Source organism: Engraulis encrasicolus, chromosome 1 (genome assembly GCF_034702125.1).
Source record: "Engraulis encrasicolus isolate BLACKSEA-1 chromosome 1, IST_EnEncr_1.0, whole genome shotgun sequence".
In the NCBI taxonomy this organism is placed as follows: Eukaryota; Metazoa; Chordata; class Actinopteri; order Clupeiformes; family Engraulidae; genus Engraulis; species Engraulis encrasicolus.
In genome coordinates, this window is record NC_085857.1 from 29,856,543 (window position 1) to 29,869,582 (window position 13,040).

Here is a 13,040-nt window from a genome sequence, read left to right on the forward strand (position 1 = left end):
GGACAAAGTCATGGGAAAGGGCCCCCAATGTAATGTACATACAATGCAATGAGGACCCAATTCTGGGACCACCACCTCTTTCTCTGGGCCTGGGACACCAGGCCCGTTTGTCTCTGCTGATGCAGATCACCAGAAAGTTAAAGCAGCATTAAGGGGATTTTTGTGTGTGTGTGTGTGTGTGTGTGTGTGTGTGTGTGTGTGTGTGTGTGTGTGTGTGTGTGTGTGTGTGTGTGTGTGTGTGTGTGTGTGTGTGTGTGTGTTTTCAGCAACAAAGGTCAAAAGGTCACATTAGTAATCCAATCCAACAAGCTTGGGCCAAAAATTCAGGAAAGACTACAGGGATGGACAAAAAGGGTTGGTTTTCCCAGCCCAGGGACAAGGAGGGCCCAGAACCTGTTCCCTATTGCATTTTATGTATTGGGTGCGGGGGGCCCTCTCAGAAATCTTTGCCCTGGTCCTAGTCAAAGCTGTCAGCGGCCCTGATTTCACTTAGGCTAGCTAGGGTGCACAGCGAATTGTACATAGAGAGCACAGAGTTGCATTGTTCTTGCTATACAGTAGCAAACAGTCAATATGTAGCCGACCTCTTGTCGATGTTTAACGTCCAGAACGCTTGGTGCTTTCCAAGATCGACCATTGGACAGGCCCACACAAACTCCCCATCGAGTTCCTCTGAGACCTTTTAAACTCTTATTTTTCACCGTTAGCTCTCTAACAGTGAAGTGACCAGTGAACAGTTCTTTTCCAGCAAGCGTAGTCACAGGCATCCAAAAACCTGAGATTCTTCTGGGCCTTCCTTGAGCCCGAGAACCAGGTCCAAATCCAGTGTGTTTCATAAAAAAAAGCTTTCAAACCCCTTTAATAAAAAAAGGGTCAAAAAGGTCAGATTACAGCCATGCAGCCAACATCGCCACAGCTACATAGTTAAAACTCAGGATCCCGTACAAATCTACAGCCCACAGATTCCATATCCTCCTGCATGTCTTGAAACATTTCTGCTTCTCTGGGATGGGAACCCTTCCGCCAAAGGTCCAGGCTCCAGGCATTCTCTCCAGATAGTTTATTAACGGCTAGCCATTCTTTTACTGCAAACATGGTCACAGGCATACAGTTGAGGCTGGTAATCCTGCATCAATGAACACGTCTGAATAACCTCATATAAAGGGTCAAAGGTCATACAGCTAACTCACTGACTCATTCATGGCCATCAAGTTTAGGCCCGGACGTATCTATTCTGTATCCATCATCAGATCTGTATTACTGAATCCAGCTCTTCCGGAAACATCTGTGCTTTGGTTCTGTCGTGGCTATGGACGAACGACCCATGAAGCCTCGAGTTAATAGACTGAGCCATAAAGTGGGGCATTTGCCCCTGGCCTGGGCACAGGACCCTCCCGTATTGGTGATGTGGGCCCTACTATCACCTTGGCAGACCGTATGGGGCCCACCCATCACAACTTTGTCCTGGGGCCCAATGTGCAATTGTTCGGCTACTATTTAAGTTCATTGGAAGTTTTTTGTTTCCAAATGATACATAGCAGTTATCTTGGAATAGTAGTCACGGCAGTGCAGGTAAGGCCCAGGTCTTGTATCAATGACCACATCTGAATAACATCCTATAACGGGCCTCTTTTGAATGTTTTTCATGGTCAAAGGTCAAATGTCATCCAGCGAACTAAGCCAGTATCCACAACCAGATCTGAACTACCACCAGCACGTTGTGCATTTGCGCTTCTCTCTTGTGCCCTTGGACAAAGATCACTATGCAGCCTCTCCATTAAGTTTTTTAAGTTTCTTTAAAAGTGGGGTTTTTTTTTAAGGTAAATGGCTCTGATCTTGGAATCAAAGTCATGACCACACAGTCAAGGCGCAGTGTCTTGTATCCATAACCAGATCTGAATTTACCTCAGCTGATCCGGCATTCGAGCTTCTCTTGTGCAATTGAGTTCATAAAAAAAAAAGAATTGTAGTCATTGGCCGTGCTAGTCGAGGCTCGGGTTCTCAATCCATACCCTGATCTCAATTATCTCCAGCACATCCAGCATTTGAGCTTCTCTTGTGCATTTGAGCAAAGCTTATGCAACCATGAGTTCATTTTTTAAAATTAAAAGTTTATCTAATGGCTTTTATGCCGGAATTGTAGTCATGCCTAGACAGTTCAGGCGCGGGTTATGTATCCACGACCAGATCTGAATCACTTCCTGTGGCGTCCTGCTGTGCACCAGCATGAGGCTGTCGTACACGCACGCGTTGTCCCGGTATTTCTCGTCGATGTTGAACGTCCGGAAGCCCCGGTGCTTCTCCGGTGCAAGCCCGAGCCTCTCCAGCAGCATGCCCGTGTACACGTCGTCGATCGGGTACAACGAGACGTGCTGCGAGACGTTGCGGAGACGCAGTCCGACCTCTCCCGAGTAGAGATAGCCGCCCCCTCCGGCGTACGGCGGGTAGCTTCCCTTGAACACGCTCTCGGGGATGTAGTACTTGAGCTTCTGGTTGCGGTGCGGGCCAGCGCCGGTGATGACGTCGCCGATGAAGAGGTCGTGGGACTTGCGGGTGTTGTACAGGCGCCCCAAGTAGTTCAGAATGTGACGCGTGTTGACAAACACGTCGTCGTCGCCCTTGAAGACGTAGCGCGCGCCGGCGCAGTGATCCGACAGCCACTCCAGGAACAGCACCTAAAGAAAAAGGAGGAAAAATGAAATTGAAGTTGTAAAGAAAGAGGACTAGGAGACTTTCACACTGGGTCAACTGTTTGAAGAAAAATCAGGTGCTCTTCAGAAAGGACATGAGAAACTTGAACATAGTTTGTGACTATCCCAAAAAATGTGAAGGCCCAAACAGTAGGCTCCTTGTTGAAGGTGGTAGTAGTATTAAGGATCCGAGGCACTCTGATTTGGGTAAAAATAAAAATGAATCCTTTGTTTTAATGGAAACCGCTTAAGCGTTTCAATTGCAAACCAGTCTTCATCAGGGCAAAAAACATTTTGAGCCAAGAAAGTCCCCGCACACTGTCCATATTAGCAGCATTTACTAGCGATATTTTGCTGTATTGACCTTCTTCAAGCATTTTGCCGTGTCCAGACCAAGAGCGAACTACGCTGCCTGGTAGCGTGGGTAGCAGAAGAAGTTTCGCCTTGAATTCGCTGTATTCGCTGCAGACGCTGCATTGACATGTTTGATTCAGCTAATCACGTTACGGCTCTGGCTTGACAGCCTGGGACATTCGGAGATATGAACGTTCTGATTGGTTTTCGCCGAGCAGCGTCAGAGCGAATTCACCTGCGATTAGATTTAGTTTAATCGCCAAAATTCGCTCTGGTCGCGCAAGAAGCTTCGCTACAGGCGAATTCGCTTTGGTAGTGCAGGTCGCGTGCCCTCCACAGAGAAATAATGACTTCTGTCGCTTCATTCGCTCCGTTCGCTCCTGGTCTGTACAAGGCATTTCAACAATGTCGTTTTCTTGTCTCTAATTTAAAAAAAAATAGTAAACCCATCACGTCACAAACCTCCTTGGCGGTGAGGTTGAAGAAGGTGTCCCGGAAGTCCCACTGCAGGATGTCGCGATGCATCTCCGCCTCGCGCTGCAGCATCCCGGAAAGGTCCGGGAAGTGGTCTGTCGCCGTGGCGTTGCCGAGGAGGAACACCGTGACGACCTTCCGCCCGGCAACTATGCCCGCCCGGCCCCACGTCTCGCGGATGGCCTGACGCCGGTCAAAGTGCGGCACCAGCGTCTTTAAAATAATAACATTAATTAATTACGAAGTAATTCAAACAATGATGCTTATTTTATTATTATTATTAATTACTACATTTTATTTGGAAGTGAGGGGTCAAAGCATGCAACAACAACAAGAAATGAACTGACATATTTTACGCCTGTTTATCACTGTACACTGACCTTCACGGCCAGCAGCAGGTACGGTGGATCGCGACACAGATTCGGCTCGTTCCTCATCATGGGGTACGAGCGGCACCGCATGTACAGCAGGAAATCCTTAAACCGTTGCGGCAGCTGCTCATAGTCCCTCACCCTGTTGTATAGTAAAAAAACAAAATGAGGTGTCAATTTATTGTCAACTTATAAAAATGCACATGGAGTGTTAACAACACTACAGATCTTACTATTTCATTTCAACTGTTTGAGAGTTACATTAACACAGCCAGGTGCGTTTACCTGTTGGCGACAGTGTGCTTTGAACAATACAGATCGGGGATATGCTTTCTGCAGGATATGTGGCTTGTGTGCTTTTCGTGCATGGACACGTTGTCATGCGAATTTTATGTAATTTTCTCACGTGGTAGAGCATCAGTCACAATGTACGCAGACGCGTGCATACGGTACAATATTGACAAAACCGCAAGAGGAGATCTTCCAAATTTCCATGTTGAGTTTGTGGTAGAGTTACACAATGGTGGAAACCAGTAATGAGATCCCCGTTGGCAACTTGCCCCCTAGAGCAGTGGTTCCCAACCTTTTTCCTAACGCACCCCCTTACCTGTGCCGAAGAGAAGTCGCGCACCCCCAACCCAAACTTCTACATGTGTATACATACTACAAATGATTTTAAGTGATTCATTGCAATAATTCTTGCTTGGGACATTAATCAATACCTTAATGCCTTTAAATGGGGACCAAACATGTTTTAATTTTGTCTTAAATTGGACTAAATATAATGTTCCCAACCAAAATTTTGGTCGCAACCTCAACATAATCAAAATCCTGTGCACCCCCTGAAATCTCTGGCACACCCCCAGGTTAAGAACCACTGCCCTAGAGGATACCTCCAGTATTCGTCCTGAAACAAGTACTGTATGTGCACTCGGTCGCACATGCCTGCATGCAAAATTTAAAGCACACAGCAAGCATATCTCCAGCCTAATATTGACCTGTTGGCGAAGCTATAGTCGAACTCACAGGTGTTGTCATTTGAACAAGGGTGTTTTTACTTGTTGGCGATGCTATAGTCAATATTTCAGTGGAAAGGAGAGGCTGGAGCACACTGCAGCTTAGTTTTCAAGACTTTATTCTGTGCAAACACCCGACTAACGTTTCGGTGTTGCTACACCCTCTTCAGACTCCTCCTCTCTGAAAACGAAACGTTAGTCGTGTGCGTGCACAGAATAAAGTCTTGAAAACTAAGCTGCAGTGTGCTCCAGCCTCTCCTTTCCACTGTGTCCCACTGTGATGCACTTGCAAGCTGGGGGATGATGCGTAGAGTCCCAATTCTATTGTGAGTCAATATTTCAGGTCAATATTTCACAGGTGTAATCTGATCTCGGGGTGTTTTTACCTGTTTCTGACGGTGTAGTCTGGTTCGCAGGTGTGCTCTGGGATGGTGTCGTTGAGCCAGGAGATGATCTCGGTGACACTCTCCACGTTGCTGGTGTGGTTGCCCGTGGCGATGGAAGTGGCGAAGAGCGGGTTATGCATGTGGTCCAGCCGCTGCTGGTGGCGGTTCCAGTACGCATCGCTGATCTAGAGAGAGGGGGGGGAGGTAAGAAAGACCGACAGGGGAATCAGATACTAACATACCAACGATTTGGTGGTCACGGAGGGGTGTTGGCTGCTTCGTTTTTTCCCTCCAAAGCAGGTTCTCTTTTTACACAAGGAAATGTATCACTTAGAAATACAGTATGGTCAAAGGTGGTTGGTGTTGTTCAACAGAGAGATATTTGGTAGGATGGAAAAGACAGAACAAGAAAGGGGGTAAGGATGGAGAGGAAAAAAGAGATATACAGAATACAGGTACAGAAATAAGAGGAGAGAGAGACAGAGTAGAGTGGAATAGACAAATTGAAATAAATAAAGACACAGAGAGAGAGAGAGAGAGGGAGAGGGAGCGGTGAAAGGAAAGGAGCAAAAAGGAGTGAGAGGAACAGAGAGAGGCAAAGGGAGAGAGGTGGGAAGGAGGAGTTGATGCTGACAAATTATGGTCTGAAACCATAAATTACTGCAAACACTGCCTAAACTCTTCAGCCTAACAAAAAAAACAATTGTAACCTTCAGCTTCTCAATTCAAGAGGAAGGAAAACACTATTGGGTTACATGGTAATATGGGGCAGGCGTGGCCCAGTGGTTAAGGAAAGTGGACTTAAACTCAGAGCGTTGCAGGTTCAAATCTTGCCTTACCTTTCCTTGCATCTCCATCCATGGCTCAAGTACCCTACATAGGGCCTTGGGATTTAGCACCAAATGCATTACATTATACACTACACTTAGTTGACGCTTTTATCCAAAGTGACTTGCAGTTATTTTACAAGGAATTGAATATACAGTCCTTGAAGCAATGAGGGGTTTTGTGACCTTCCAAAGGGCTCATACTGCCTTAGGATTTGATTTAGCACCCAGACACAATGGCTTGGTTTACGTGAGACATTTAATTCAGAATTCAGAATTTACACCATTCAATTTAATTCTGAAAAAAGCTTAATTCTGCTTTGAAAACTTCACATAAACAATTCACAATTCGGAATTAAATGAAAGTTGCAATGTAAAGTTGAAGGAACTATTTAAATTCTGAATTTTAAAAAAGTCCTGTAAACATGGCCAATTAATTACTCGTCATAAGTAGAGCACTTTACCTTGAGCTTCTGCCAGAACCTCTCGGAGGGTATCCGGACCTTGCCCCCCTGGTACCAGCTGGAGCTGATCTTCATGGACAGGTCCACCAGCACAAACACCAGCACGTTGGCCATCATGAGGGCGAAGAGGCGCTTCTTGAAGCGCTGGCTGCTTTTACCCATGTCTGCTGTTTTGACACGGGGGGGCCTGTGGGGAGAAGACATGAGACTGTTATCCAACTGTGGGTAAGAGCGTTAGAAAGCTGAAGAATCTGGCCTGGACTGGACAGAACAGAGAGGAGAAAAGCAACGAAAGATTCAACCTTTAACGTTCAATCAGGGATAGGGGTGTAAATCACGGCCTCCATGACGATACGATTCTATATCGATTTCTTAAGGCAGTGATTTGATTATTTTCGACACTTAAGAATGCCCCACGATACGATACGATCGTCGACCGTAGGATCGATGCATCGTTACATATCGATTATTATTTACACCCCTAATCAGAGAGAGAGACTAATTGAAGCATGCAACTGAGAGTTCAGTTTAAAACTGAGTCATGACAATGGGATATTATTTATTAGTAGGTCGTTTTTGTTGTCAATCATATTTTCTGAAAAAATATGATCAATAGATTATGAGAGCTTTAAAAAAACACCATGCTTGTATCTGATCAATCAGAGGCGAGGAGAGTTGATTAGGTGATGTATAGCACTTGAGTTGAATCAGAAGCGGTCATGGCATGCCCTTAACTAAAGCTGACGCTAGATTTAAGACATAATCCAGATGGAAATTAAAGGTAGAAGGCTTAACACTGACGATGACTGTACTCCGGCCTTGGACATGCCTGGTGCATTGACACCGGAGCTGTGGGGAGATAGGAGTCAGTCAGAAACAAACAAACAAACAAACAAACAAAATGTCATAACACTGACAAGATAAAAAGTGTACTATGCTATTGCTTATTGCTATGGACAAAATGGGGGTGTCACATGACAATGGAGAAAAGTGGGGGAACTATTGCACACTGGGACCCAGAGCAAAACATTGATTGAGCTCCTCAAATGGCCTGCCCTGGGGTGCCCTGGTCCAGGGAAAAACACCTTCCCCCCATAGCTCCATACCTGGTGTCATAAATGTATGCTTTTGAACATGACACAGCGCCTGCGCCACTAGTGCACCCATACCATATACGTACACTAGGCTATACAACTGTGGGGGTTCGAATCTGGTTTGGCTTATTTCAGCCCTAGTGTCTCTGGGTCTCTGTGTCTCTGTCTCTCTCTCTCTCTCTCCAATGAAGGTCAAACAAGCCCAAAATATGAGAAAAAAAAGAAACACATGTACACAAACAAAATAACATACAAGCACAGACACAAACTGTGAAAGGGTTTTTTTTTGGGGAAAAGGTGGATGGAAAAAAAGTTTGGTTTTGGTCATTGCTGCAGTTTTGACAGTGCACATGTACAGAGAGCCAAGACTCAATTAGCAAGTGGGTTGACATGACAATAAAGGTCAATAATTATTAATGCGTGACTAGACACATCTCTCTCAACCTTCAGGAAGCAAGTACAAATTGTGTGTGTGTGTGTGTGTGTGTGTGTGTGTGTGTGTGTGTGTGTGTGTGTGTGTGTGTGTGTGTGTGTGTGTGTGTGTGTGTGTGTGTGTGTGTGTGTGTGTACACTCTACTTAACCATGTGCTAGTGTACTTAATACTTGGCATTTGCTATTGTTCTGTATATTTCCTGTGCACTTTGTATCTGCTAGTGCTCTAGGCCAGTGTTTCCCAACCAGGGGTACGTGTACCACTAGGCCAGTGTTTCCCAACCAGGGGTACGTGTACCACTAGGGGTACGTGAGCACACTGCAGGGGGTACTTGGAAAAAAAATATTTTAACAAATGCATGGAGCATAGTCACACTAGAATAGAAAAGGTGATGTAAAACAAGAGTTAGGTGGAACTCATGGCACAATGAAAAGGCTTAAGGGGTGCATGACACAAAAAAGGTTGAGAAACACTGCTCTAGGCTATTAATTAAATCCTCGATTGTAAGTTGCTTTGGTTAGAACAGAAGTGTCTGTCAAATGTAATGTGTAATGCAATGCATGACGCGAACAACTGAATAAATACAGTGCCCTCCATAATTATTGGCACCCCTGGTTAAGATGTGTTAAAAGCCTAAAAATAAATTCAGTGTTTATTGCAGAAGATTACTGTCACACTGAAAATTGTAGGAAAATGTAGCCTTCAACTCAAATGAATTGTAAGAAAATAAAAAAATCCCTGACTAAAAAATAATTATTTTTCATTAAATCATCTGTTCCACAATTATTGGCACCCTTAACAATTCCCAGGAAATAAATATAATTGAAGCATTTCTGTGATTTCTACAGTAGTTTACAAAGTTTACCAGAGTATGTAGGAACATTTAATTAGTAATTCATCACTTCCTGTTTCCCTGGGGTATAAATATGACGTGACACCGAGGCCATTTCTCTTATCCACTCTTAAACATGGGAAAGACAAAGGAACACAGCATACAAATGAGGCAGATGTGCGTCGACCTTCACAGGTCAGGCAGAGGCTACAAGAAGATTGCCACTCAACTGCAGCTGCCCATATCCACTGTGAGAGGAATAATTAAGAAGTTCAAAACAACTGGAACAGTGGTAAACAAGCCTGGACGAGGACCCAAGTTTATTTTGCCACCACGCACAGTGAGGAGGATGGTAAGAGAAATCAAAAGATCTCCAAAGCTCACTGTTACAGAATTACAACAAATGGTAGCATCCTGGGGTCACAAAGTCTCCAAATCAACCATCAGGCGCTGTCTACACGCCAACAAGCTGTTTGGGAGGCATGCACGGAGAAAACCTTTCCTCACTCACAATCATAAACACAAGCGTCTGGAGTTCGCCAAGCGGTATTGGGGCTTCAACTGGGACCGTGTGCTTTGGTCAGATGAGACCAAGATTGAGCTTTTTGGCAACAAACACTCTAAGTGGGTCTGGCGTACCACGAAAGATGCGCATGAAAAAAAAGCACCTCATACCCACTGTGAAGTATGGGGGTGGGTCAGTGATGCTGTGGGGCTGTTTCGCTTCCAAAGGCCCTGGGAACCTTGTTAGGGTGCATGGCATCATGAATGCTTTGAAATACCAGGACATTTTAAATCAAAATCTGTTGCCCTCTGCCCGAAAGCTGAAGCTGGGTCGTCACTGGGTCTTTCAGCAAGACAATGACCCTAAACATATGGCCAAATCTACACAGAAATGGTTCACCAGACACAAAATCAAGCTCCTCCCATGGCCATCTCAGTCCCCTGACCTCAACCCCATTGAGAACCTGTGGGGTGAGCTGAAGAGGAGAGTACAGAGGAGAGGACCCAGGTCTCTGGATGATTTAGAGAGATTCTGCAAAGAGGAATGGCTGAAGATCCCTCTTTCTGTCTTTTCCCATCTTGTGAAACATTATAGGAGAAGATTAGGTGCTGTTTTGTTGGCAAAGGGGGTTGTACAAAAAATTGACACCAGGGGTGCTAATAATTGTGACACACATTATTTGATGTCAAATAATTATTTCTTTATGTGGGATTTTTTCCCCACTGAATAAATGCACTTGTATTGAAGGTTGGATTTTTCTCTTTTTTTCCATTAAGGTCCCATATTATTTAGAAAAAAAATAAAATAATTGGAAGCTAAAAAACACATCTCAACCAGGGGTGCCAATAATTATGGAGGGCACTGTAATTGGCCAATCCATCAACTTTATATGAATACAAGAAAGACAAATGGATGTCTCTAGTGACCCTTATAAAGTACCATCACAGGAAAAGTGCAGATCTTAGTTAAATGCTTCCTCAACGACTAGAAACAAAACAATAACATGCACATTTCATCCAGTCATTTCAAGGCGAGACAAAATGAAATTGCACACTCATAAATTACTAACAGATGTCAAGTGACAAGCAATACAGTACAGTGGCTCAAAGTCACACATCTACAAACTGTAGTCACTTAAGTTAAAGCGCAAATTAAAAAAAAATCCAAATGTAATTACACGCTTATCAACCATGTCTCTGGTGGTCCTTTAAAAATGTGTTCACAAGGGAATGTGTCTTCCAGCTACTACTTCGCTACCAAACAATGCCTCAAATGCACATGTCCAGTGTTGAAGTGATTTAAATTGCAAAAGGAAACCAAATGACATTTCACACGTTTCTTGTCCTTGACCTTTACAAGGAGAGTTCATCCCAACTACTTGTATTAGTTCATCCACTGTCAGGTAATGCAGACACACCTCAAGCACAGTCAACATAACTATAAGAGTCAGTCCAGTTCCTTTAAATAAATCTCATTGTGCTGTAGGGCTGGGCGGTATACTGTTAAAAAAACGTGATAACGGTTTTCACCTACACAAGGTTCACTTTTTGATGAGTTTTTTTTATTATTATTATTCTAAAAAAGTTATTAACATAGAAATGGAGATTACCGTATTAGCCCGAATATAAGACGTGGTTTTTTTCTCTAAAAATACACCTAAAAAGTGTGGTCGTCTTATTTCCGCGCTCTAGACAAAATACCACAGAAAACGTAATTTCACAACGAGTGTTATGACTTACAATAACAAACTATGAATCGGCCACCGTCACTCACAACAATACCACAACAAAAATAAAAATGGAAAAGACAAGAGACTGTCTTGAACAAAGTGGTTCGAAATCCAGACAAATTAACCAAAGGCTTCGACTGAGTTACGATGCAAATTTTAAAATTATGGTGGTGAACGAGGCAGAGTCATCAAATAACTGTCGGGCAGCCAAAAAATATGGGGTAACCGAATGCAATGTACGGCGGTGGCGAGCACAAAAAGAACGTCTTCGCAATGCTAATAGCCAAAGGAAAGCTTTCCGAGGACCTCAAAGCGGCCGCTTTCAAGAGGTTGACAGCCGAGTGTATCGATATGTGACGGAAAAACGGCAGGAAGGGATGCCCATTACCCGAGCTGTGATTCAGTTAAAGGCTTTGGAGATAGCCAAGGAGCTGAATATCCCCGCAAATGAATTCAAGGCCAGTCTCGGGTGGGTCAAAAGAATGATGAGACGCAATGGACTATCCTTGAGGCGAAGAACAAGCCTAGCCCAGCGCCTGCCCTCAGACTTTGAGGAGAAGCTGCTGACTTTTCAGCGGCATGTCATTAATCTAAGAAAGACGCACAAATACCCCTTAGACCAAATCGGCAACGCGGATCAAACCCCGGTGTTTTTTGACATGCCATCATCTGTCACCGTAGCTAAAAGAGGTGAAAAGTCAGTTATGGTGCGCTCGACGGGAAACGAGAAGAGCAGGGTCACTGTCATGCTGACGTGCCTTGCAGACGGCACTAAACTCCCGCCCTACCTGATTCTAAAGAGAAAAACAATCCCCAAGGAGCCCATGCCAGCTGGCATTATTGTGCGTGCACAGGAGAGGGGCTGGATGGACACCGAATTGGTTGTTGATTGGCTGAAAGTTGTGTGGGGGAGGCGACCCGGTGCGCTATTGAGAAAGCGCAGCATGCTTGTCCTGGATGCTTTCCGTGGCCACCTGACGGAGCCAGTGAAACGACAGGTGCATAACATGAATGGGGATCTTGTGATCATCCCGGGAGGGATGACTAGTCAACTACAGGTGCTGGATGTTGTGGTCAACAAACCATTTAAAGATAATCTCCGCAAGAGATACACGGAGTGGCTCCTGTCGGGTAACCACGCACTCACACCAACAGGAAAAATTCAGAAGCCTGCGGTGCGTCTGCTTTGTGAGTGGATCCTTCAGGCATGGCATGCCATTTCGCCAGAGAGCATCGCTCATGGGTTCAAGAAGTGCTGCATTTCGAATGCATTAGATGGATCTGACGACGACATACTGTGGGAGGGACTGGTGCAGCAACAAGAAAGTGACAACGATAGTGAGAGTGACAGCGATGCAGAAGACCTTTGTGCTTAGTGGCTGTTTATAGCCTACAACTCAACGGTTTCCCACCCAACACTATTGATTCTTAACATTTTCTTTCTTATTGCAGTTTTCTTGGGTAATGTTTTTACCTATAACGTTCTGTAGCCTATTGCCATGTTGAACTTTAATCCATTTTATCTGATGATTTTAGGATAGGCCTATAATAAATATACATTTTAAATATTTTTAAACTTAAAGCTTGATGAGTTCACTCTCCTAGTGTTTATTAATGAAAATTGTTATTGTTGAATGTGTTGATGTTGGCTAAATGTGAAAAAAGCCTCTCCCCAATGAAAAGACAAAAAGATAGATTTTCAAATAAATACATTTTTGTATGAAATTTGTTCTTTTTTCCCCAAAACATGAGCCTGAAAAGGAGGGTCGTCTTATATTCAGGATCGTCTTATATTCGGGCTAATACGGTAATACAAATTCAGGATTGTATCTCATTTTTAAATTTAATTTCAGTCTTTTCTTCA

General features: G+C 44.2%; 1 protein-coding gene across 2 annotated transcripts in view; it reads right to left on the reverse strand.

Moving 5' to 3' along the window:
- Window positions 1-226: 226 nt before the first annotated feature.
- Window positions 227-13,040, reverse strand: part of LOC134450151 (N-acetyllactosaminide beta-1,3-N-acetylglucosaminyltransferase 2-like) — a 31,799-nt gene continuing 18,985 nt past the window's right edge. For both annotated transcript variants that reach the window (XM_063200016.1, XM_063200009.1), the window contains 5 exons: window positions 6,583-6,769; window positions 5,292-5,476; window positions 3,899-4,031; window positions 3,507-3,731; window positions 227-2,675 (listed from right to left, as the gene is read on the reverse strand). In XM_063200016.1, the coding sequence (XP_063056086.1) occupies window positions 2,127-2,675; window positions 3,507-3,731; window positions 3,899-4,031; window positions 5,292-5,476; window positions 6,583-6,744 (1,254 nt within the window). In that variant the 5' untranslated portion in view covers window positions 6,745-6,769 and the 3' untranslated portion in view covers window positions 227-2,126. The remainder of the gene's footprint in view (window positions 2,676-3,506; window positions 3,732-3,898; window positions 4,032-5,291; window positions 5,477-6,582; window positions 6,770-13,040) is intronic.